The sequence below is a fragment of the Denticeps clupeoides genome, chromosome 12 (assembly GCF_900700375.1).
Source record: "Denticeps clupeoides chromosome 12, fDenClu1.1, whole genome shotgun sequence".
In the NCBI taxonomy this organism is placed as follows: Eukaryota; Metazoa; Chordata; class Actinopteri; order Clupeiformes; family Denticipitidae; genus Denticeps; species Denticeps clupeoides.
Genome location: NC_041718.1, coordinates 21,450,738 through 21,478,356, shown reverse-complemented (window position 1 = coordinate 21,478,356; position 27,619 = coordinate 21,450,738). Strand labels below are relative to the sequence as shown.

Genomic DNA, 27,619 nt, shown 5'->3' with positions numbered 1-27,619 from the left:
ATCTGAAATGTTCTTTCTGACAGATCAGTATCTGTGACGTAACCCAGGGCCTCTGTGTGGAACTGTGAAGAACTTGTGAAGTTCCTTCTGCTGACTGAAGCCTGTGCCAGAATCTCTGACTGCTCTGCCTGCAGACGTGGCTGTTCCGTGTTAACTTCACATCGCACGTCTACCAGTCCCACTCCTCCATCACAACCAGACCTCACAGTCACTGTCACGCCAAGTGAAAACCTGGTTTCAAATGAACTAAAATCTATAATGTGTGTATTAATGATTACATCACTATAGTAATTTGGGAGTTCAAAGCATGTGGAGCATCTCGAACCCTCCCATGCTGCAGTAAACACTAAAGGTGCCAAAGTGTGTGAGTCTCAGATCAATAATATGTGTTAGATGTGTGTGTGTGCTTGAATGTACCATGATCTTGACTACTTTTTATTATAAGTTATGATCTGTGTGTGTGTGTGTGTGTGTGTGTGTGTGTGTGTGTGTGTGTGTGTGTGTGTGTGTGTGTGTGTGCGTTAACAAGGCTTTACTGAACATGCAGTCTGCACTCGGGATGCTGAGGAAGCGATGATGCAACAGAGATATCATGGCGGCAGCGTGGCTGTGTGTTTTCATCAGAGACCTCCACCGCTCAGCTTCTGCAGCATGTCTGAACAGGAACATCCTCATTTCATCACAGAGGAGCTCCTTTACGCAATCCAGATGATTTTTCTCACTGTTCTTATGAAATGTTGACTGTTAACTCTTATTGAAACTCACTTGTGTTTGTGAGAGTCTGTTTGTGTGTGGGTGTGAAAGCGATGTGATTGTCATTGTGCACAGGTTGTGAATATTTGTGTATGTTTGTGGTGTTTCTCAGTGTGTGTTTATGACTGGTTGTGTATATCCATGTTTTGTGTATGTGCGTGTTTGTGTGTATACAGACTGAGAACAGACAAACTGAAAAGAAGAACCAGAAGTGGACAGACAGATAAAACTGTGACCTCTGTTGTATTTGTGCACTGTTTGTTCATTTCAGATGCACCACAGCAGCCAAATTTAGAACATCTATATTACTACAACACACACACACACACACACACACTGTCAGACCTCTTATAGAAGCTATTTCAATAACTCAACTAGAGCACCATCACACCACAACAACCCCATAACTCCACTGCAGCACCATCACACCACAACAACCCCATAACTCCATAACTCCACTGCAGCACCATCACACCGCCACAACCCCATAACCCCATAACTCAACTATAGCACCATCACAACCCCATAACTCCATAACTCAACTACAGAACCATCACATCATCACAACCCCATAACCCCATAACTGAACTATAGCACCATCACACCATCACATCCCCATTACTCCATAACTCAACTACAGAACCATCACAACCCCATAACCCCATAACTCAACTATAGCACCATCACACCATCACATCCCCATAACTCCATAACTCAACTACAGAACCATCACAACCCCATAACCCCATAACTCAACTATAGCACCATCACAACCCCATAACTCAATTACAGAACCATCACGACCCCATAACTCCATAACTCCACTGCAGCACCATCACACCATCACGACCCCATAACTCCATAACTCCACTGCAGCACCATCACACCATCACAACCCCATAACTCCACTGCAGAACAATCACAACCCCATAACTCCATAATTCAACTGCAGCACCATCACACCATCACAACCCCATAAACTTGTCATTTTGAAACACTGCAGCACAGCACGCAGTGACACAACAAAACATGTCCTCTGCATTTAACTGTATTTAACGTGTCCTCTGTATTTAACATCACCCTTGATGACAGTGGGCACCATGACAGGCGCCCGGGGAGCAGTGTGTGGGTAACACACTCGCCTATGAACCAGAAGACCCGGGTTCGAATCCCACTTACTACCATCGTGTCCCTGAGCAAGACACTTAACCCTAAGTTGCTCCGGGGGGGACTGTCCCTGTAAATACTGATTGTAAGTCGCTCTGGATAAGGGCGTCTGATAAATGCTGTAAATGTAAATGTGTGGGGACGGGACCTTCATCAAGGGGACCTCAGTGGCACCTTGGCGGTTTGGAATTCGAACTGGCGACCTTCTTATTACCGCTTCCTTAACAGCCAGGCCACCGCTGCCCAGATATGTATGTGTGTATGTGTGCGGTTGGCTGTCATGTCTAACCTGCGGGTTCTCTTCTGAGTTCTGTCTCTACGCCCATCTGAAACAAACTTTACGTAGAGATGGGTGCCACTTTTTCATTGTTGTGTCCCACCTCCACCTCCTACTGCTGACCTCCGCTTCTAATTATTTACTTTGTCCGTCTGTAAGGGAGCACATACGAGTATCGGTGTGTTTGTGACGCTCTACGGTGTGTGCATGTGTGTGTGCTTGTGCTTTTTGGGTTTTATCCTGGCATTGGGGACAAGATAAAACCAATCTCACTAAGTGGCAGATCCATCTCTAGTCGTCTGCCCCCCCGTCTCTGTCTCTCCCTGTTGCTGCTGTTGTCTGTGATAAGGAGCCTCTTGTTTGGGGGGGGAAGACAGAAGAAAGGAGCAGCAGGTAGGAAGAGAAGGGAAATGTGAAGGGTGTCTGGGATTTTATGATGCAACTTAATACCAGCAAATAGACAAAACGAGGACCTCGGGAAAAAAGTGTGGCCCTTCTCACCTTTGTGCATGGTTGGGAGCTGCTGGCCTTCATCATCATCATCTTCCCTCAGCCTCTGAATGGGTTTCCACGTATGGTGCACGGAACCTTATAGACTAGATCCCTCCGCCGTCCACAGCCCCGCCCCACAAGACTGTCAGGCTGATTCAAGCAAAGTTTAACAGGGAATTTATTCAAGGTTGAAGGCGCTCAGCTCACCTTCAGTGTTCAGAGGTGTGTGTGTGTGTGTGTGTGTGTGTGTGTGTGTGTGTGTGTGTGTGTGTGTATGGATGGGACTTTTAACTTTATGATTAATGACTCAATTTCCCTCCGCACTCTTTAAAGCTGCGAGTTTTTAAAAAAATAATTGCTGTTTTTTCCCGGTTTTTACCGTGGGGGTCAGGTGGGGTGTCGATGCCGGTGTGTTGGTTTCTCGGTTGTTACGCCGGGTCCAACTCCAGCTGGACCGACGCCTCGTGTGATGGGATTACGGTGCCGGGGCCCATGGCGTCAGGTCAGAGGTGAAATGTAATCCAGCGGAATCTCATGCAGGATCCAGTTCAACGCAGACAGGAATCTTAATTGTTTCGTTGGCGCTGAAGCCATAAAACCGTTTCCCGGAGATCTCCCGGCACTGAATATGAACGAGTCCTTGTTCTGTCCCCCTTCGTTTCAGCGCATGTCCATGTTCGCTTGTTTGATTAAAACCAAGGTTAAATGCCAAATGTTTCTAACAAAAAGGTGTAAATTGCCTCCTGAGTCCTGTTAATGGAACAGAGCGATCGTTTGTGGGATTGTGTCCGTCTCCTCTGAGCCACCGTGGTGCCGTGTCTCCGGAGGAGACGTAGATGTGCTCCGGTCATAATCCACAATCTCATTCGTACAACACACACATACAACATTCATACAAGATGAAGCCTGAAACTGGGCTCCATCCCTGGTTTCTGCAGGGTTGATGATGATCTGGATGACCCCTCATCCAACTTTATGTTCATGAGGTCAGGGGTTATAGCAGATTACTGTCCTCTTATCACAGACGAAATGAGTTCAACAGAATAATCATTTTTACGGCTTCGTCCAGATTGTTGAAGGTTATCGCTGCAGTCACTTCTTGGACTGAAGACACCATGTGCTCTTCTCTTTCAGGAGATCGCCGCGTACCTGATAACATTTGAGAAGCATGAGGAGTGGCTGACTACCTCCCCCAAAACCAGGTGAGCAGCAGCTCCACCCGCACGATGACGGGGTTTTCTGCTGATTGTCTGGTGTGTGTGTGTGTGTGTGTGTGTGTGTGTGTGTGTGTGTGTGTGTGTGTGTGTGTGTGAGGAATGAAATGTTTCTGTGTTTTAGGAGATCATGCAGCGCAGGGTTTGCACCAAGCTGCTCTCCATCTCGGTTCCTGCACCATGTGGACTGTGGACGATTGTTAATAGAGACGACATTAGTGGGATGGAGTCTGGGAAATGACAGCATGTCAATATAGGCTGTGGAGGAGGAGGAGACAGGAAATAAGATGGACAGAAGCCTTTAAACGGCTTCAGCAGCTGCTCTCTATTCATCATGTCATCCGTATGACTAAATAATCCCTGAGTGTTTATATGAGAATTGAACAGGTGCATTGTGGGGCTTGTGGTGGCGAGTGTCAAGTTCTCACCTGAAGAGCAGAAGTTTATTAAAACCCTGTTGATCGTGCGAGATGCATCAACAAATGGTCCTTTCATGACAATGAACGTTTCAGCGTCAGATCTGCATCATTTACATTTCCAGCATTTACCAGACGGCCTTATCCAGAGCGACTTACAGTCAGTAGTTACAGGGACAGTCCCCCCCCTGGAGACACTCAGAGTTAAGTGTCCTGCTCAGGAACATGATGGTAGTAAGTGGGGTTTGAACCTGGGTCTTCTGGTTCATAGGTGAGTGTGTTACCAACTAGGCTACTACCCCCCACTTCAGTTTTTTTAGATGTGTGTATGTTCAACCAGTGGCATATCGAGCGAGGCGTCATCTGAACCATTCGTCACTTACTGACGTAAATATCCCACAATGCAGTGCAGTAGTGACAATGGCATTGGCAGCTCCGATATTTGGTGGTTTGACTGTGACTCACATTTTCTCGCTGCCGAAGAACTTCTACAGACCATGCTGCTGTCAGATCAGGCCGGTAGCACCATGCCAGCTTCTCTGGCAGAGGTGGAGATCCATGCAAGACAGGAACCATGCTACCTTCAAATTAAAACCAGAGAATTTTATTTTACTTTCTATCAGGGTGGTACAGACTACTTTTTAAAGCGCTTAAAATGATGTGATGAATGTGCTCGGAGTTCATTTCTGCTGAATGATTCCAGGCCCAGAGCTTTACGAAGGGTTCAGAAGAGAACTTTAAAGTGAGTCCAGCTTGTATTTTACCTGTATGAGGACTCCTTCTTCCTTGTCATGATACTTGTGGAAGTTCTGAAATCAGAGCGCAGTGCTGCATGTCAAAAATGTCCAGTGTGACTCTGCTTCTAGAACATGAATCAGATTTTTCATTTTCAAATAATTCTTTTTTAAATTGTCACTGGGAAGGCCCTCCCAGTCAGCGAGCACCAGAACCAAGAGCCAGAACCAGAACCAACGTGGCTCATTCATGTCTGTGTGTCTACCTGTGTGTGTGTGTGTGTGGGTGTGTGGGTGTGTTTTCTGGATACCTGTAGAAGGACGTGATGATCTGTGGATGTTCCATATCTCTACCTCACACACACACGCACATGCACAAGCATGTACATACTCACACACACACACACACGTGCACACACACATTCACATGTACACACACACACACACATGCACACACACATGCACAAGCATGTACATACTCACACATTTACACACACACTCACACACACACGTGCACACACATTCACATGTACACACACACACACACACACACATATGCACACACACATGCACAAGCATGTACATACTCACACACGTACACACTCACAAACACGTACACACACACACATGTACATGCTCACACACGTACACACCCACACATGCAAACAAACACACACATATAACACACTAATTCCCAGCAGCCAACACGGTTCTGTTGAGGTGGTGTGTTCATGTCAGTGTTGGAGCGCCCCCTGCAGCCTGACTGGAGAGTTACCCTTTTGACCGCAGATCAGTTGGCATCCAGCCCTGAGGAGCTCAACTCTGCAGGTGGAGAACCTGCTCACTGAACACATAATAATACTACTACTACTACTAATAATAATAATAATCAACAAGCTTGTTTCTGGAATCTGATTGTGGAGATGGAACAATATAAAATGCCTCTGGACGTGGGAAGCTGAAGATCACCTGACTGTTTACTGGTTGTGACAGAGAGGAAGCTGTGATTTAAACTCTTCTGTTTGCTTTTTGTGTTGCAATCTGCCTTTCATCATCCTGGCTTTTATGTGTTTAGCCCAGTCCTCCCAGCGTCCTCTCTGCTCAATCGATGCTCCATTGTAGTGAGGGACCTTGAGGCTTGGCAGGAGTGGCGCTGCGTTAAACTTTATGTTGCTTGAAAGTGCTTTTCAGGGTGCATTCAAGAGCAGGATTTCCTTGTGGCTTTATGACGCGACGTATCTTTTAAAGACCCGGCTGCACCGTCAGGGATGACCAGGCGTGTCCCCACCCTGCCCAGAGGTGGGGATATTTCAAATACCGAAGGTGGTGAAAAGTGGAAAAAAGTGTCATTGTGAGACACTGCAGCACAGCACACAGTGTCACAGTGAAACGTGTCCTCTGTATTTAACCATCACCCTTGGTGAGCAGTGGGCACCATGACAGGCGTCCGGGGAGCAGCGTGTGGAGACGGGACCTTCATCAAGGTGACCTCGGCGGTTCAGGAAACCTTCCGATTACGGGTCCGCTTCCTGCCCCATGGTGAGCGGTCACCACCATGGCACATGCTTGTCCTCAGGGCTACTAGTTACTGGCTATTGGCCATATTTTCATTTGTTTATGTATTTATTTTTAAATTATTCATCTCAGTTGGTGAAGACCGACAGGACAATCCAGTCCAATACCGGTTCTCCATCCCACTGCTGTTAAATCTGCAGCCCACAGACACAAAATGATATAAATTACTGCAGTTATGGTCCATACGTTTCAATTGAACGTGCTTGTAATGATAAATTATTTTAGTTCCCTAAGTGGTGTCTGGACGCGGGCAACATCAGAAGAAGCGCTGCTGTCAGGGGAGACGATGACCATTAGTCAATAAATGAGGGATTAATTAGAGCCTCGGTCTGCAGCGGCTCACACAGGTGGAATATGAACGTTCATGTTGTAAATGCACCTTCATGAAATTTCCCACCAGCTTTTACATGAGAGGAACCGCACAGCGTTCTCCTAATCTTCTACTCGGACTGAGATGTGGACATGAACACCCTGACCTGCCAACATTCGCATTTGATGTTTACATGTCAGATTAAGGGTTTTAAATTGGACTGGCTTGAAATGGTTCTCACCTCGCAGAACCACAGATAGTCAATTCAGACCAAGTCATCAGATGGATTAACTGAATGGCATATTTTAATTTCATAATTAAAGCTCCGCATTGAAATGCTCTTTGATTAGACAACAGAGGACATTTTTTTGTCATCCAAGACATCACAACTTGATTAATTATCCCTCTGTTTAATTAGATAGTACATTAACTCAACTCCATTTTGCTGAGCAGTAAGATGTGAAGGTGTCTGGTGCGCTTGGTTAACTCACTTCTGACATTGAGTGCTCAGGACACAGACCAGACGCTTCACTTCCACTCAGGTTGATATAAATCGATATTATAAAAGAAATTAGTCAGGAGAACCTTGTGATATTTGTCTGTGTGTGAGTCCCTCTAACCCTGTCAGCCCAGCCCGGCTCCTCACACACACCCACAGCAGATTTAGGAACCGGGCCTGTAGCGCCTCTGAATTTCGGGACGATTTTCACGGCGGTGAGGCTGTTAAACACGATATGAGGAAAGTCGGTGTAATATTTACACGGTGGGACATTCGGGGCGTAAATCATGGAGAAAGATGCAGACGGCATCTGGACTCATCAGCACAACTCAGTGTTCACTAATGAAGTGTGATGTTAATGGCATTACATTCCTGGTGGAGGCGGGCGTGGCGCCCACTACGGCAGACCGGCATGGTCGGGGGTGTAAATCTGCCACCGCGGGACGCGCCAGCACCTCATTTCGGGCCGCTGCAGAACTGCATGTCTGGACGGCCCCTTCTCTGCTCTCCACAGGAACATGAACCTTCTCTGCTCTGATAGGCTGGTGCTGTTAATCCCGTTTATGGTTATTGTGGCGGTGCGCCCCGGCATGAGTGTGTTGGTTTCTGCAGTCCATCATTTCTTCATTCCGAACCCACCCACCGTTCGAGGTGAAAGGTCAGGTACAGGCGTGGCAACCAAACCGAGGGTAATGAAGGGATTAACATGTCTGGGTGCTTCAGGTCATGCTAATTATGCTGATTAATAACCCCTCGCTGACCCCGGTTCCCTAACTGTGTCTCCCAGGCCGCAGAATGGATCCATGATTCTGTACAACAGGAAGAAGGTGAAGTACCGGAAGGATGGATACTGCTGGAAGAAGAGGAAAGATGGCAAAACCACGCGAGAGGATCACATGAAGCTCAAAGTGCAGGGTGTGGAGGTGAGGAGGAGCTTCTCTGTGTCTTTGCGATGAGGTGCATTGTGGGAATGATGCTGATTAAGGTTATGAGACGGTAGTAGAGCCGTCTGGCGGCCGGAGTGATGCTGGGGGCAGATGTTGGAGTGATGCTGGGGGCGGACTAGACCATTGGCGGTGGGGGTGGTTATTACTGGAGCTGCCGGTAATTCCCTGCTGGAAGGAGAAGACATCAGAACACACACACACACACACACACACACACACACACTCGACCGTCAGTGTCAGTGTGTGTTTATTTAGCGCCTACATGTCTCTCCTTTTCTCTCTGCAAACCCCACACTGATTCGTTTCTCTTCATGAAAGCATCTCAGATTTCTTGACTGGAACGTCCTGAGTGATTGTAAGTGTTGTTAGCATCTGAGTGTGTGTGCGTGTGTGTGTTTATTGGGCTCACATTCCACTTGCAGAATAATCATTTTTAATAAATGCAATGTCGGATTCCCTCATCAACATTTACTCGCTCTTTCACTCATCAAAATTCTCCTCTAACTTCCCTATCTGGCCAGACTCAATAATTGATCAGCAGAAATCAATATCTGTGTGTTGAGGCTGCTGCCAGATGACATGATGTGTTTATGGATTATTTATGGGGCTGCACTGCTGCATTATTTACAGGTTAAAGAGTGGTCAGGTAGAAAGCAGCGCATCAATCACAGCAGCTGGATGTGTGTGTGTGTGTGTGTGAGGGGGGGGGGGGGGGAGGCGACAGTCGATAAAGGAGGCGGAGTTTATCACACTTCCGCAAACAGGTAACACCATCTCACTCCTCATGGAGGATTAGAGACATGGAGAGATCTTCTCATCTGTCGCTTGTGTTCTGAGCCTCTGTTTGCATCTCTGACTTTGTTCTTTTATTTTCTCTCTCTCTCTCTCTCTCTCTCTCACACACACACACACACACACACAGTCTGCTCCCACGGCTCATCTGCTATTCTTGCTGAATAATCCATTTTAAAGTGAGAAGCATGAGATCTGAGTTTATATGAGTCATAACTCCCGAGCACACAGACACACGGATGCCTTGAGACCGGATCGATCGTCCGCTCTCCTCTGAAGCGAGCTCGGCTCTGACATCACAGCTGGCCGGAGGCCAGAAGGACTTTCATCCTTCAGAGTGTTTGTGTGGCCTTCCACTATCGATTTAGCCCTTCGTTTCTTGTTGGGAGATATAATATTGAAACACTGTGTGTGTGTGTGCGTGTGTGTGTGTGTGTGTGTGTGTGTAAATAACTGAATAGTACCTCTACATACCCATAATTCTGTTATTATGATCATGTTATGATATTTATCCAAAGTGACTTCCATTCATTAGTTTCAGGTTCAGGGCCTCGTCCTCACCGTCCTGGGCCTTATATTACAGTTTCTTTGGAGAATTCGACCCACATTTCACACAATTACCACAACATACATCAGAACACCTCACAAAATGAAGCACTATTGTAAAAATGCTGTTTCATATTGCACAAAAATATGATAGTATTAATGATCTCATTCTGATGAGAAGGCCATGAGATAAAACCCTTGAATACTGCAAAATATGTTCTCCAAACACAATATTAGATCAGTTCTGTACATCTTTATTTAAAAAGGCTGTAGATGGATGTCACGGGCCATTTTATCAGATCAGTGGAATGATATGTTGATCCAAGATGATTCGATTGGCAGCAATGAAAATATTTGAGTTGAGAGCTGTACTGTAAGGATCTGAGGTGGCGAGGTGGACGACTCCATTCTGTCTCATTCTGTTTCCAATTGTAGTTCAGAACCTACACATCTGTACACCTGGTGGTTGTTTGACCAGATGCTTCATGGGTGTGGTTATTTGTAATATTTTATAGGTGTGGTTATTTAAGACGGGATGGTGGAGGAGGATGTGGAGGTGGGTAGATAAGGAGGTGGAGGAGGGTGGGGAGGTGGAGGTAATGAGATGTGGAGGTGGAGGAGTGTGGGGAGATGGAGAGATGGGGAGGTGGAGGAGTGTGGGGAGATGGAGGAGGGAGGAGGAGAATGTGGAAGTGGAGAGATGGGGAGGTGGAGGAGAATGTGGAGGTGGACGTGGAGGAGTTTAGGGGTATATCTCCTGTAACACTTTATTGTGACGACCTTTAACCTCCTGGAGTGAGGATCAGGGAGAATGGAATGCAGATCATGTGAGAGTATCAGATGGGGGTCAGGGGTCACCTCAGTAGTAAGACAAGTGCTTCTGTGACAATATTTTCACTTTGGCTGAGCAGGAAATCCTGAGCCCCACGGCCTGCTGGGAAATATCCACAGCAGTTTTCTCCCCTGCCCCGTCGCCAGAGATCAGCCTGAGAAAGCAGGGGATTCTGGGTAATCCCACAACTGCACAGGCATGGTCCTTTCTCTGCATTGCTGGCAAAATGGGCCTGAACCCCGCCCTCCACGTGTCACGGCTCCGTTAAAACGGAGACATGGAGATACGGAGGGGGTGGTGTAGAAGATGTGGAAGTTGCTGGACCTTTTCCACTTACCAGACCACCCTGCCTCACACGTTCTCATATCCAATATGTTAGACGTTAGGTGCTGCGTTATATTTTTCCATTTTCACATTATGTCACGTTGCAGTGCGGCTCCGGTTTGGAAGAGCCGCACCAGCAGCATCTGCTGGTCACATCCTGAAATTCTTCTCACTTCTACAGAGGACAGAACCCACACACACACACACACACACACAGCCCACCATGAGTGTGTGTTAGTATGTGTGTTTTTACCCTGCTCTACTCACATGTTAGTGCAGTTTGTAGTTGTGCTGGGGATGATGATGAGGATGATGATGATGCACCTCTCCACCAGCCTCCCCCTCCTCCCTCTCCTTCACTTCTGAACGTTTCCATTTGGCGGCAGTTTACCGTCGCATTACGGTGCTCTCTCTATGCTAATGCTCTTGTCGGAATCCATTCCGGAGCTGATCCTCGGAAGTGCTTCCTCGTGCCACCTTTGCCGAGCTCATGGGGCGCCTGCATGTGCAACGCGCTCCTCTTTCCTCCTTCGCTCTGGCTCTGCCGGCCGCTGTGACGGATCCAGTTCACGGGCCGGTAACTGGGTGCCGGTGAGCTCCATTCACATTCCTGCTCAGGCTGATGGACTCCTGCCTGCTATATCTGGAGACCACGGGAGAGAAGAGTCCAGGACTCCTGTTAGAAGGTGTGAAGCGAGTCAGTGGGTGGAGGTTCGAAAAACTGGACAGATTGGGAAAAAAAACATCTCATTTCTCAGCTCTCACAGTCATTAAAAACCTGGAAAAGTCATTGAAATCTGGTTGACGTATGAATGTATGATGAAGTACGTAGTTCACGTAAGAGAGATGTTTAAAACCAGTGAAGGTCTGTAGTATCTTTACTGGCTTTACGTAGTGAACCACATCACGCTTCCATATTCCAGAACGTTCTCAGCCGCGTGTCTCCACTTGAAAGTAAATTACGGCTGATCATCTACGCCGGAACATGATGGAGCCCATTCTACTCGGGCTCGGAGGAAGAAACATGCCGTTCAGATTTTCAGGGTTAACTCAGGGAGTTTAGTTTCAAAATTTTCTGGTAAATTTGACTTTTTGTGAAGAATTTCTGAGAATATGAGTACATAACTATTATAATGTGGTTAAGGGTTTTGTAGATGCAGAAAACAACACTAATGAACATCATTACACTTTGGTCCATATAGAAATAATTGTGGTCCCTCTTAGAACATTTACATTTACAGTATTTAACAGACATCCTTATCCAGAGCGACTTACAGTCAGTAGTTACAGGGACAGTCCCCCCCTGGAGACACTCAGGGTTAAGTGTCCTGCTCAGGGACATGATGGTAGTAAGTGGGGTTTGAACCTGGGTGTTCTGGTTCATAGATGAGTGTGTTACCCACTAGGCTACTAGCACCCTAGAAGCTCTACTTCTGCACACTCAGCTGCATATACGTAACGCCAGACAGTAGAACCTGGGAGGACAGAACTGATGGACAGATACCAGAGAACCCTGAGCGCTTGGTGTGCCACCTCAGGGCGCCGGGCCTCAGCTTTAGACAAGGAAATAACTTTCTTGCCACGGCCATCATACCACGAAGCACTATCAACCAGCGGCAGTGAGCGGGGTCAGCGTCCAGGATGAAAGCCAGACGGCCATGTTGGACTCTGCCCGTTCTCCGGTTGAATTTATTCTCAGAGATGCCAGCCTTGCCAAGAAAAAAAAGAATAGACTGTTGCTGGAACCCCCAGCCTCGAGTTTGCCCGTCCCGGTGAACTGCCGCATCGTCCGTCCACCCAGAGCCCAACGGCAGTCTCCGTCTGTGCCACCAAGACGCCCCACCATCTGAGCCACGCTCACGGACCATCCTATTCTCCCCCTCCTTCAGCCTCCTTCCACCACGCCTCTTCTACAGCTCCCCCGGTGGCCATTCCCCTCGCTGAGAATTATGCGAGTGCGAGTGCTTCCCGAACTCGTGCGATGAGGATTGTCAGAAAGAGCTGGTGTCCTCTCCAGAATGCAGAAGAGACCCTGAAGGACCTAGCCCCTCAGGATCTTCTGCTTTTCATGGAAATGTTCTTTTTCTGAATCTACATGCAGGTGCTTCATTCGTTTTGAGTTGGGCTACATATTTTTTATAGTTAGATATTTACATTACGTCAATTCTAAAATATTAGGTGTGACAGATTAGTTTTCAGTGTGGTTTACAGCCAACATTCCCACTATTCTGGAGATAGTCTTGATCCTAATCCATACCTACTATCCAGTCATATCCGGACATTAAGACACAGATCCCAGTTGTCCAGTTAGTGAAGGTTCAGTTGGCATGAATACAGTTGTGATGTTAAATTTGATGTATTGCAGGTGTGGTCAGTGGTGAACATTCTGTAGGTCTGTTAACCGGGGACCACAGCAGCTCCTGGCTTTTCTCCTGATGGATCATCAGTTAAGAACCCTTCCACCTGATGAGGTCTTCAGATGCACACACACACACGCACACACGCACACACCTCACCCACACACAAACCCACACACATGTACGCCCACAAACACCCACACATGCACACACACACACACACAAACAAATGCACACACGCACACACACAAACCCACACACATGTACGCCTACAAACACCCACACATGTACACACACACACACACACACACACACAAACAAATGCACACACGCACACACAAACCCACACACATGCACGGCCACAAACACACGCACATACACACACGTGCACACACACACGGATCCACACAAACCCACACACATGCACGGCCACAAACACACGCACATACACACACGTGCACACACACACGGATCCACACAAACCCACACACATGCACGGCCACAAACACACACACACACACACACGCGCGTGCACACACACACACACACACAAACCCACATCGACACACACACACACAAATGCACACATACACACACACAAACCCACATGCACACACACACACACGCACATACACACGCACACACAAACCCACATGCACACACCCACACACACACACCAACATGTACACGCACGCTCGCACACACATCCACACGCGCGCACACCCACCCACATACACGCGCACCCAAATGCACACACACGGACACGCACACACACAGACACACACACCCATACGCACACACACACACCCCCACACACACATACACTGCTTCTATGTCTCTCCCTCCCTCCATTCCTCTGGACCAAGGTGACTTTGTGTGTCATATCAGCATTCTGTGGCCGTCCTGCTCTGTGGGGAGTAATGATTTCCTCAGACTGCTGGAAAACAGAGCGACGGAGCTCGAGGTGGAGCGAGAGAACAGAATAAAGTCCCTGATTACGCTCCACGTGGCTCTCTTGTCAGTCGCTCCTTTTTTCTCACCTAAAACACACACTTATCACGCTGGTCACACACACTGGTCACATCGTCTCACACCGCTCACAATTCTCACACTCTGCGGTGATGGAGGGATTCCTCTTCCCGGATAATAATGCGCCTTTTGAATTGAGAGTGCAGCGGGTGCAGTGTGAGCACCTTCTTCCTCCTCCTCCTCCTCCAAAACCCGACCTTTCACAACATATCTCCGTTTTACAGGATGTTCATTAAATAAAGAATATATGTGTGAGATAATAATCTCTTCATATGCTTGCCGGTATTTTTTAAAAAATAAATATCTGTATACCTCTATCACTGGGTGCAGCAGAATTATGTTTTTTTTTTTTTTTTATTTCAGGCAAAACAATCAGAGGAACCAAAAGTAGCATGAATACAATCCGTCGTGCAGAACCACCCGCACTCAGGGATGAGCAATTTTGAGCTTCAAACCTGTATGTAGAATTCTGGGGGGACAACAAATTTAATCCATTTTCAAACAAGGCTGTAATATTCGAAAATATTGAAATATTTTCCAGATGTAAAGACCAGAAGAGCCGACTCTGTGGAGTGAGCAGTTTTGGGCCTTGAGGGTTATTCTGGGTAAGATAGTGAGATGCTATGTTCTAGAGATAGGGTAGGAGAGAGACTGCTCTGTCATTGGAAATATCAGCGGGATGGGCGGTGGATTTCTTCAGAATTGGGATGATTCTCGCCTTTTTGAAGGCCGATTCGAATCCCGATCCGCCAAGGTGCCACTGAGGTGCCACACCGCTCCCCAGGCACCTGTCATGGTGCCCACTGCTTACCAAGAGTGAGAGTTAAATACAGAAGACACATTTCACCGTGTGCACCGTGTGGTGTGCTGCAGTGTTTCACAATCACTTCACTTTCACTTTATTTTTCTTCAAATAATTTGGCAAAGTTCTTTGGTTATGGCACTTCAGGACCATGTTGAAATATGAAGTGAAAGTGAATTGACTGTCAATATGAAACACCACAGTACAGCACCCAGTGCACACAGTGAAATGTGTCCTCTGCTTTTAACCACCTTGGTGGTACCTTACGAGTATGACCGCTAGGCCACTACTGCTCCAAAAAGTAATAGAGCTTGCGTGATAGAGGTTTAGATGGTATCTGCAGATGGTGCAGTGGATTGTGAGCCCATTTAGTAATGTCATTGGTACAATCATGCCAGTGAGTGATGCAGCATTGTCTGAGGGCCTGAAGACCACGGGCATCCAATTAAGACCTTCGTCCTGGTCCCTTACGCCCAAACATATCTCCGGTTTCTCTGAATCTTTGGATGATGTTATATACTGTAGATAATGAGCCTTTGCAGTTTGACGTTGAGGAACAGTATTCCACCATCTTTTACACGCCCACCTCTCTTACACGCCCCTTTTATTAGCTAATCAGGGTACGGACCTGATAGATGATCAATGAACTTGATTCTTACCGCTCAATCTTTTTAACCATTAGTTTTTAACCAACTGTTTTATGACCTGTAGCAGGCATCAAATTTGAAATGAGATCATTTCATGGATAAAGGAGTACAATTTCCTGGTTTGAACATCATTATGAAATATTGGCTTGCGTGATATCTTGTTTTTATTCAAATTTACAGACTTTTCCAGAATCCTGGTTGTGTGTGTATGTGTGTATTTTTTTTCTTTACTTGATAGGTTTACACGCCGAGTTCTGTACTGTAATGGAAGACTGGGTGGAAACGTCTTTTCTGTGTAGTTGTGTGTGATCATGTGACAGACCATGTTAGATGCAAAACCTCTACACAGTACTCAGCATCCTGATCCCTGAGCGGGAGGGAGGAGCTTCTCTCCTTCGCTCTGTTACTAAATCTGCAGAATCAGGATCTACTCAAGGTCATCAGGACATGGTGGCGCGCACACACACACACTCTCTCCCTTTCTTTCAAACACACACACACACACACATGCACATACTCTCTCTCTCTCTCTCACTCTCTTTCACACACACACACACACACACACACAGACACACATGTATGCACTCTCTCGTTCATACACACACAGACACACGTATGCACTCTCTCTGTCGCTCTCTTTCACACACACGCACAGACACACATATGCACTCTTTCTCTATTTCTTTCAAACACACACATGCATGTACTCTCTTTCACACACATGCACTCGCTCTCTCGCTCTTTCACACACTTACATGCATTCTCTCTCTCTCTTTCACAGACACGCACACACATATATATGCACGCTCTCTCTCTCACACACATGCACACTCTTTCTCTCTTTCACACACACATGCACTCTCGCTCTCTTTCACATGCACACACACACGTATGCACTCTCTCTCTTTTTCACACACACATGCACTCTCTCTCTCTCCCGCTCTTTCACAAACGCGCACACACACATACACGTTCAGGCCATTGTGAAGATGGAAGGTAAGATGAACGAAGATTCTAAGCAGTTTGTTTACTCACTAATCTCATCATTTTGCAGACAGGATTGGCTCATGAGTGACAATTAGCTCATTAGCTAATTAACCCCCACCCCCGCCTCTTTTCTCTGCACCACGGACCTCCCCCTTCATCCTGATTCATTCGGTCCCGTCCACATGAGAACATTTTTTTTCTAAACCAGGTGAACAGTTTCTGAAACGTTGTCATCCACACAGAGACATACAGACTTTAACCTCCCTACACCTGGAAGTGGCGCTGTAAACTCTTCTTTAGCGTCTAGCATGAAACATCCGAAATTCGCCCTGCCATTGCGGCTCTCTCCTTGCCTTTCCTTCTTACCCTCGTCCTACTTTCCCTTTTTTCCCGAGTCCTTCTGCGTCCCTCTTTTTCATGCAGGCAGCTGGGGAAATATTAGTGTGCAGACAGATCATTTAGGGGTCGCAGGCCTGGGTGTGTTAATTGTGATTTATAGAAGCGAGGGGCTTGTCTCTTCTTTTAATTGATAATGAGGGGATATGTGAAATGCCCTCTGGAACTGGAGCACTAGCCCCTCTCTCCACACCAATCCATCACCAGCCGACCCTGTAACAACGTCACAGATGTTGTATTTGCTTCCTGATGTCTGGTTTTGTGCTTCCTGTTGCAGCTCCCCTTTCAGTACACAGTAAAAGAGAGTTTTGCCTGTAAAACAGACACCAATTGGTGTTAAATGACAGTGACTCCGCCCCTTCACTGATGCCCTTCCTCCTTCATCTTGTCAGCAGGCCATGTGTTTTAAAATGAACCTGCTTAATGCAGAGGAGCTGAGTGTGTTGTGCACAAGTCCGAGAGAGTGATGCAGCGTGCCAGACATGCTGATGAAGATGGCTGGTAAAATCCGATCATCTCCCACGCTCCCATCAATCTGATGTAAACAGGAACACGGTGGCATGGAGGCATTTTTATGTTGTGTGTGTGTATACATTTCAACTTTGTCTTTGTTTATTCGTATAATTCCATGTTCAGATTTTAGAATTGACATCAGTTCCGAATTAAAACCGTGTAGTGCCTGGAAACTCTATATCACTTTGTAGCGGGTATAAAAAGTAAGCAGATTTCAAATAAAAATGTGTTGTTTTTTTTTATTATTCCTTATCAGATATAAATCCTCTTGTTTCTGTGTGTTTTTCTCTGGATGAAACGCGCCAAGCTTCTTTCGGATTTAACTGAACCTGTGTGTGTGTGTGTGTGTGTGTGTGTGTGTTCTCTCTCTCTCTGCAGTGTCTGTACGGATGTTATGTTCACTCCTCCATCATCCCAACGTTCCACCGCAGGTGCTACTGGCTTCTTCAGGTAAGACCGGACTTCTTCAACCTTCTCCACCTCTCCAGGTTTTGTCTTCTGCTCGTCCCTTTCTCCAGGTCACTGTCTTTGTGCAGTTGTCCTCAGATTCCCCCAGAACTCCTGTCTCCTTCCTCCTTTATCAATTAGTCAGAGCTGTCATCTGCAGAGCCCCACACGTCCCTCGTCTGTCTTGTCTTGAGTGCTCCGTCTCCTTCTGTTGGGAACAAGTTGTGACCGGGAGATGGATGGAGGGGGACAGAAGTGTAAACAAACTGGCAGTGGAACCGTCAAGCTGCTCTGAGTAACAGGACGTGAAGGAGCCACCAGGCCACTTGGAAGAAGAAGAGGAGAATTTTGCGTCTTTGTCCCTCGAAGGACGTGGTAAACAGGATTTTGGGTTCCGCCTGTACAGGCCCTGCGGCTGCTAACCGTTGGAATAATGAAGCCGGCGTGTTCCGTGTTGCCCGCAGTTAATGGTGGCGCCAGGAATCAGATCAGCAGCTGAAACTGTTCTGTAAGGAGCCTTCATACTCCTCAGTGAAAGTTCTGCTCTCCACACAGTTCACCGGCTCCGGGTTTTCGCCGCTGACTGCCTCCGTGCGGCTGTGGGAGAAGCTGTGGATGAAAGTGAAGGGAAGAAGGTTTAATCCGGGCTAATCCTGTAGATGGTGGAGATTACAGTAATTAGAAAGGTTCCGGCCATGGTGCCTTTTCCTCTCTGAGGTTCTACGTCGTGAGCAGAATGTTCACATTGGTTTTTCCTCTTTGCTGCTTCCTGTTTCCCAGAAGTGATGGATTGAAGTTCACCGCCCCTCCACTGAACTGTGCCGATACACGCTGGGAAAATATGGAGCGGAACAAATCCCACCGCTGGTTTTAGAATACGGGACATTCAGTTGAAGTACATTTCTTAAAGCGCTCAGAATGTTCCCCAGATTTCCGAATCTGATCCCCGGCAGCACGGGGACTTTTATTTATTACTGTGATCCGACGGCGTTCCGGTACTCCTCACCCCCGACTGAGGAATCCGAGCAGATAAACACAATGACACACACATATACAGAGAGAGAGAGAGAGAGAGGGTGTTACATCCTGGTCTAGGACAGGAAAGAGAAAGGGAAACGCTGCAATCATAAAAGAAATACATTAAGCCATGACACGAAGACGAAAACAAAGCCATCGGGCGACTAAGAACCGCAGAGTAGATGGCTGCTGTGGCAGGGTGTCTGTCAGACTCGCGGTTTTCCCCTTCTCCTTCCTCTCCATCTTCAAACTTCCCCGCTCCGAAAAAGAACGCAAATCAGCATCAGACAGGGAGGAGTTTAGGAATGACAGGCTCCTCCTACTAAAAGGAAAACACAGACATCCCATCACACGACCATGGGACGTGATAGAGGGATAGAGAGAGACGGGGGGGGGGGCAACATGAAGGCCTGTCCTCCACCCCTCCATGTTCAGTGATGAGTGTGTTCTGTGTATAGAGTGGGGTCAACACACAAGACCGAAAAGCAGCAGAGAAGAGAAACATCACTATGACCTGGCATCTAACTGAAATGATAACAATTTAATTACGTTAATGAGGCAATTAAAAGTCTGTCGTACGACCCAGCATCACGTCAGCTGTTTTCTCTTCCCTGTTTGCCTATGAGAGAGTGCAGACCACCGACTGCTGGGATAAATGAAGGTCATCATACCGCCCTCATCTGGGAATGTGGGTTTTGGAGCAGGCTGGATGTCATCAGTCTAATGTGAACAAGAGCTGACGGGACTTTCTGCAGTCATGTTGACACTCGTATTTTACTCACATGAACTTTTCACTGTGTGCACGAGAAGCAGTGAGCTTCTCTGATTCTCTATTACTTTCCTCTGTTCCTCCCACATCACACTTAAAACGATTTCTGTTATTGGTGGACGCTGACTGAGGCAGAATCACGAATGGCTGTGAGGAGACAGGCTGGTTAATGATGGACACAGAATAATCCATCACCACCAAGCTGTTCACTCTCACACACTTTCCTTAGGGCTGTGCTGTGGATACAGTATTATTAAGTTCTACGTGATTGGGATATTGATACAATGACTTCGCTGTGTCAATGTATTATTAATTAAATAAAGCTGTAATTAATGTGCTGCTGTTGGACCCTTACTGTTCAGCAGTAGGCTGCAATAAAGGCTCTTATTTTCAGCCTCCAATCTGTGGTTTTATGTTGCAATATGAGCCTTTTTGCTTTTGACTATAGACAATCTTTGGTGGACATACTACCTTTTTATTTTAAAGTGTTATCCATTCCAATATCCAATAAAAAACTGGAAAAGCATTTCACTGTGAGCAGGTGTGTAAAATCCTGGTTGGGTCCCATGTTAATGGTTTCTGGTCCAAGTTTTGTGGTCCAAATAATTTTGACAGGAGGTGAATAAAAACTCTTCACAGCTTATTAAACTCCATATACTGTGAAATTGTGATTAGCGTGAATAGCTGTTGAATTTGTGATTAGTGTGAATTGGTGTTAAATTTGTGATTAGCGTGAGCTGGTGTTGAATTTGTGATTAGTGTGAATTGGTGTTGAATTTGTGATAAGCGTGAGCCGGTTTTGATTTGTGATAAGTGTGAGCCAGTGTTGAATTTGTGATTTAGTGTGAATTGGTGTTAAATTTGTGATTAGCGTGAGGCGGTGTTGAATTTGTGATAAGCGTGAAGCGGTGTTGAATTTGTGATTAGTGTGAATTGGTGTTGAATTTGTGATTTAGCGTGAATTGGTATTGAATTTGTGATTTAGTGTGAATTGGTGTTGAATTTGTGATAAGCGTGAGCTGGCGTTGAATTTGGGATTTAGTGTGAATTGGTGTTGAATTTGTGATTAGCGTGAATTGGTATTGAATTTGTGATTTAGTGTGAATTGGTGTTGAATTTGTGATTAGCGTGAATTGGTATTGAATTTGTGATTTAGTGTGAATTGGTGTTGAATTTGTGATAAGCGTGAGCTGGCGTTGAATTTGTGATTTAGTGTGAATTGGTGTTGAATTTGTGATAAGCGTGAGCTGGCGTTGAATTTGTGATTTAGTGTGAATTGGTATTGAATTTGTGATAAGCGTCAATTGGTGTTGAATTTGTGATTAGCGTGAGCTGGTGTTGAATTTGTGATTTAGTGTGAATTGGTGTTGAATTTGTGATTAGCGTGAGCTGGTGTTGAATTTGGGATTTAGCGTGAATTGGTATTGAATTTGTGATTTAGTGTGAATTGGTGTTGAATTTGTGATTAGTGTGAATTGGTATTGAATTTGTGATTTAGTGTGAATTGGTGTTGAATTTGTGATAAGTGTGAGCTGGCGTTGAATTTGTGATTTAGTGTGAATTGGTGTTGAATTTGTGATAAGCGTGAGCTGGCGTTGAATTTGTGGTTTATTGTGAATTGGTATTGAATTTGTGATAAGCGTCAATTGGTGTTGAATTTGTGATTAGCGTGAGCTGGTGTTGAATTTGTGATTTAGTGTGAATTGGTGTTGAATTTGTGATTAGCGTGAGCTGGTGTTGAATTTGTGATTTAGTGTGAATTGGTGTTGAATTTGTGATTAGCATGAGCTGGTGTTGAATTTGTGATTTAGTGTGAATTGGTGTTGAATTTGTGATTAGCGTGAGCTGGTGTTGAATTTGGGATTTAGCGTGAATTGGTATTGAATTTGTGATTTAGTGTGAATTGGTGTTGAATTTGTGATTAGCCTGAGCTGGTGTTGTATTTGTGATTCGCGTGAGCTGGTGTTGAATTTGTGATTTAGTGTGAATTGGTGTTGAATTTGTGATTAGCGTGAGCTGGTGTTGAATTTGGGATTTAGCGTGAATTGGTATTGAATTTGTGATTTAGTGTGAATTGGTGTTGAATTTGTGATTAGTGTGAATTGGTATTGAATTTGTGATTTAGTGTGAATTGGTGTTGAATTTGTGATAAGCGTGAGCTGGCGTTGAATTTGTGATTTAGTGTGAATTGGTGTTGAATTTGTGATAAGCGTGAGCTGGCGTTGAATTTGTGGTTTAGTGTGAATTGGTATTGAATTTGTGATAAGCGTCAATTGGTGTTGAATTTGTGATTAGCGTGAGCTGGTGTTTTATTTGTGATTTAGTGTGAATTGGTGTTGAATTTGTGATTAGCGTGAGCTGGTGTTGAATTTGTGATTTAGTGTGAATTGGTGTTGAATTTGTGATTAGCATGAGCTGGTGTTGAATTTGTGATTTAGTGTGAATTGGTGTTGAATTTGTGATTAGCGTGAGCTGGTGTTGAATTTGGGATTTAGCGTGAATTGGTATTGAATTTGTGATTTAGTGTGAATTGGTGTTGAATTTGTGATTAGCCTGAGCTGGTGTTGTATTTGTGATTAGTGTGAATTGGTGTTGAATTTGTGATTAGCGTGAGCTGGTGTTGAATTTGGGATTTAGCGTGAATTGGTATTGAATTTGTGATTTAGTGTGAATTGGTGTTGAATTTGTGATTAGCCTAAGCTGGTGTTGTATTTGTGATTAGCGTGAGCACGTGTTGAATTTGTGATTAGCGTGAGCTGGTGTTGAATTTGGGATTTAGCGTGAATTGGTATTGAATTTGTGATTTAGTTTGAATTGGTGTTGAATTTGTGATAAGCGTGAGCCGGCGTTGAATTTCTGATTAGCCTGAGCTGGTGTTGTATTTGTGATTAGCGTGAGCACGTGTTGAATTTGGGAATCACGTAATTTGGAGTCGAGTTTGTAATTAGTGTGTACTGATGTAAATTTGTGAGAAAAGCTCCAGCAATAGCACTATAGTGTATTTTGAGAAACTTTAGGAATCACATATTATGCAAGCAGTGTCATTTACAATATTTATATGTGGAAAATGTTTCACAATGGACATGAGCATGAATTTTTGCCAGGTAAATAGCCATCTCCTATTTTAATTGGGATCCATTCTGCATCCCTTCCTGTGTGCCAGATTTGGAGTAGTAACACCCTCATCGAGCCTTATATGCTGCCCACACCAGACTATGTTGAAACCTACCCGTTTTTGGTCATTGTCTTTCTCCAGACCACTTCTGCCATCTTAATTTTCTGTCTTAAAATCTGTCTGTCTATCTTAAATTCTGCATTTCATCTCTCTGTCAACAGAACCCAGACATTGTGCTGGTCCATTATCTGAATGTTCCAGCTATAGAGGACTGTGGTAAGCCGTGTGGTCCGATTCTCTGCTCCATCAACACCGACAAGAAGGAATGGGCCAAATGGAGCAAGGAGGAGCTGATTGGTCAGCTGAAGCCCATGTGTGAGTATCACTGCATGATTCCCTACTGTTAGAGTCTATTAGCCTAGTTAACAGTTCATTGTGAACCAATCAACTTCAGAGGTCATACTGACTGAAGATCGAGAACCGAGCTCAAGAACACAGGCCGGAACAGGAAGAAAAGGTCATATTCATATAATGTTTCAGAAAAATATGTGCATTATTACTGCACTTGCTTTAAACAGATCAGACTATACTAATCATCATATCAGAAGAAGAACGCTACACCGGTCCCTTAGACAAAGGAGAAGGTCACCCTACTGATTTTTTCTTTGAAAAGCCCTCAGTAACTCTGGCACTGCACTGGGATTTCCTTTTAGAGCTGGAAAGTGTTTAATGCTGGGAAATGCAGCTAATTCACCCAGCTCATGTGACACACACACACGCGTGCCACATCCCCATTTTGGACATGCATCAGCCTGTCATTATGGCAGATTTGAGACGCTTGGCTTAGTCTGCACATCTTGACAAATCCACATTGTCTGAGCTATCAAATTATTCCACTGTTGGATCAGATCATGTTCACATCGTAACTGAAACAGAATAACAGAACTGACTCAGAGCATGTGGAGATGATGTGCTCTACACTTTTTATTGCAAGAAGCCTAACCAAAAAAAACACTAAATAATTAAAACATGGGAATCCAGAAAACACTTACATTAACATAATTCTCCAATCATTTAAATTGAACTGTAATTTCAGCACATCTGTAATTCTGCAACTGTAATTATACTATTCAGTCACTCTTGTAGTCTTTTATAAACTGAAACAAGGTTGATTTTGCGCTGAAAAAAGCACTAGCATCACTGTCCCTTTCCATGACCTTTCAGTGCCGCCTCTTCTGTGGTGCAGGACTGCCACCTTCTGGTTCAGAAGTGTACTGAACAAAGCGGAACCTGGATCTCCCACCATGCATCTGTTCATACACACGTATAAGTCTATTGGGTACTAGGTCATTTTTTCTGCATTTTGTTATGTTACAGCCTTATTCCAAAATGTATTAAATTCATTTTTTCCTCAGAATTCTACACCCAACACCCCCTAATGACAACATGAAAATAGTTTACTTGAGTTTAAAAACTGAGAAAGCACATGTACATAAGTATTCACAGCCTTTGCCATGACGCGCAACATTGAGCTCTGATGCCTCCTGTTTCCCCTGATCGTCCTTGAGATGTTTCTGCCGCTTAACTTGAGTCCACATGTGAAAAAAACAGTTGATTGGACCTGATTTGGAAATACACACACCTTCTATCCAAGGTCCCACAGTTGACAGTTTATGTCAAACCAAGCATGAAGTCAAAGGAAATGTCTGTAGACCTCCAATACAGGATTCGCTCCAGGCACAAATCTGGGGAAGGTTACAGAAAGGTCCCTGCTATGAAGGTCCCCATCATCCGTAAGTGGAAGAAGTTCAAAACCACCAGGACTCTTCCTAGAGCTGGCTGGCCACCTAAACGGAGCAATCGGGGAAGAAGGGCTTTAGTCAGGGAGGTGACCCCGATTGTCACTGTCAGAGCTGTCTCCACTGTGGACAGAGGAGAACCTTCTAGAAGGACAACCATCTCTACAGTAATCCACTAATCAGGTCTGTATGGTAGAGTTGCCAAATGGAGGCCACTTCTTAGTAAAAAGAATATGGCAGCCTGCCTGCCATGTTCCAAAAGGCACCTGAAGGACAACATTCATGATGAGACAAAGATTGAACTCTTTGGAGGAGACCAGACACCGCTCATCACCAGGCCAATACCATCTCTACAGTGAAGCATGGTGGTGGCAGCATCATGCGGTGGGGACTGTTTTTCAGCCGCTGGGGTAGGAGAGCGAGGGACATTGTTTTTGAATTTTAAGTATATTAAGTGGATCTGGAATATTCACAGTGCATCAGTTTTTCCACATTTTCTTATGTTACAGCCTTATTCCAAAGTGATTGTTTTTTGTTGCTGTTGTGAGACGCTGCAGCACAGCACACGGTGCCACGGTGGAACGTGTCCTCTGTATTTAACCATCGCCCTTGGTGAGCAGTGGGCACCATGACAGGCGCTTGGGGAGCAGTGTGTGGGGACGGGACCTTCAACAAGGGGACCTCAGTGGCACCTTGATGGGTTTTAAACCCTCACTAGTCTGATTCCTTCGCCACTAGGCCGCCACTGAAGTTGTGTGGAAGATACCGGCGAAAGCAGAGTAAACTTAACAAAAGGGACAGATCTGATTTTCATGTTCTGGTTTCACGGTGATTGGCCAGAGCGACTTACAACGTGCTTAAGTTACCATCGATGAAGAGATCAATTCCGGTTCACTAGGACCCCAACTATGAATACATCTATTTTATTCACTCTGTTGTAGATTCTGTACACAAAGTTTGACAAGAAAATTACAATTTAATCTAAATATTCTCTAAAGAGGAAGGTCTTGAGCTGTCGTTTGAAGGTGCTCAGTGACTGAGCTGTTCTGACCTCGAGGGGAAGTTCATTACATCACCGAGGGGCCAAGACGGAGAAGAGTCTAGATGAGAGTCTTCCTTTTACCTTCAGAGATGGAGGGACCAGGCGAGCAGTACTGGAGGCTCGGAGTATACGAGGTGCAGTGTGAGGTGTAATAAGGGCTGTGAGGTAGGATGGTGCTACTCCATGTTTGGCTTTGTAGGCCAGCATCAGTATTTAGAACCTGATGCGTGCAGCTACTGGGAGCCGGTGGAGGGAGCGTAGCAGAGGGGCGGTGTGGAGAACTTGGGAAGGTAAAAGATAAACCAAAATGAAATAAGCTATGCTTAATTGTGCTACTCTAGCTATAAATCAATAATTTGTTATTTGCATTTCATTACGGGCAAAATACCACAATCCAACAGTGAACACCCCACAACCCTGAATTTTATTACAGAGCCCTTCCCTGGCATGGCGCCGTTTTTCTCCTGTTGTTAGAGGATGGGTTCTAAGGCCTGTTCCTCTCTATTGGACTGAAGTTTCTGTTCAGCGCCTTTCTAAGAAGAGACTCGGGCTGAAAGTCCTTTGATCTGATTGGCTCTGGGATGGAGCATGTTGGTGGGGGTGTCCCTGTGCAGAGTGTAGATGGGGACACGGTGGTGGCAGGTCTTGGCTGGTGGTCTGAGCGGCTGGCTGACGTCTCTGTCTCCTCCTTTCTCCCGGCAGTTCATGGCATCAAGTGGACTTGCAGCAACGGGAACAGCAGCTCTGGGCTCTCAGCAGAGCAGCTGGTACAGCAGATTCTGGACAGCCACCAGACCAAGCCACCGCCACGGACTCACAACTGCCTCTGCACTGGCTCGCTGGGTAAGGGTCAGGAGATGAGGGTCCAGCTTCAGAAGTGTAGGTTCTCTAGAGGAGGGTTACTCAGATCGGCTGTTCCGTCTTCTAACCAGCCATTCTTCACAATTATTCAATGTTCATCAGTCAAATCGGTTCCACGGAGTAACGCTATGAAGAGGAGAACTTCCCGGAGTTACCAGAGTAAAGGCCCCATGTCAGAATGCACAGATCAGAAGATTAAGATCGATCTCATTACCAAAGATCCAGGCTGTGGATGGAATCTGGATGAGACTGTGGAATAAAGGGAGTAAATGCTCATTTAGATAAGGTAATACATTGAAAACATCTGCTTTAATCTTATATACAATTTCATGGTGGACAGATGGACACCTTCACACGGCTTCTCACAAACAAGGGTTTAATAAATAAACCATGTTCACACAGCAAGACAGGATGGACATTGTGAGGACTCGACAAGGACAAAGATTCCTACCTGGCAGATAGGATCAGGTTAAAACTCCGGCTTGAATCCAGAGTCGGTTCCTGACATTTAAAGACGGGAACTGAGGAGAATGAAGCTTTTCCTTGAACAAGCGTGAAAAATGTTTAGTTTAGAGAATTGAGTTTGCGGCGTAGTTTCTGGTTAGCAGATTATCGCTTAGATACGTTCTAATGGAATTTCTACACTGTAACTGTGAATTACATGAAAAGAATGTTTAGCCATGTATTTAAATGCATTAAAATTAAATCAGAATTGCGTCTATTTATTTACAATATTACATTGGAACAGTTCGGCAGGGTGACGCCTAGGGGACTTCCTGCTTCGACTGGTCCTGTCTGCCAGAGGGCAGCAGATTAAAAGGTTTGTGAGGGTTCTGGCATGATCTGGAGAGGAACAGGTCCTGGATGGAGGGCATTTCCGCTGTCCACACAGTCCGCCGAAAATACAACTGTGGCCATGACCAGAGGGGTTCCACATGATGCACAATCTCACTGTTCTAA

At 45.5% G+C, this 27,619-nt stretch overlaps 1 protein-coding gene and 1 long non-coding RNA gene across 13 annotated transcripts in view; one reads left to right on the top strand and one right to left on the bottom strand.

The window, feature by feature from the left end:
* LOC114800309 (calmodulin-binding transcription activator 1-like) overlaps window positions 1–27,619 on the top strand; it is an 80,655-nt gene that overhangs the window by 36,046 nt on the left and 16,990 nt on the right. For 10 of the 12 annotated variants that reach the window (XM_028997490.1, XM_028997484.1, XM_028997483.1 and 7 more), the window contains exons 4-8: window positions 3,824–3,891; window positions 8,225–8,360; window positions 17,988–18,059; window positions 23,179–23,332; window positions 26,501–26,641. In XM_028997490.1, coding sequence (XP_028853323.1) covers window positions 3,824–3,891; window positions 8,225–8,360; window positions 17,988–18,059; window positions 23,179–23,332; window positions 26,501–26,641 — 571 coding nt within the window. The remainder of the gene's footprint in view (window positions 1–3,823; window positions 3,892–8,224; window positions 8,361–17,987; window positions 18,060–23,178; window positions 23,333–26,500; window positions 26,642–27,619) is intronic. The other 2 variants (XM_028997494.1, XM_028997492.1) reach the window with 1 other exon arrangement.
* Window positions 26,330–27,200, bottom strand: LOC114800312 (uncharacterized). Its single transcript, XR_003751374.1, has 3 exons — window positions 27,111–27,200; window positions 26,874–26,908; window positions 26,330–26,785 (listed from the first exon to the last, which is right to left on the bottom strand). It is a non-coding gene; the product is annotated as an uncharacterized LOC114800312 (long non-coding RNA).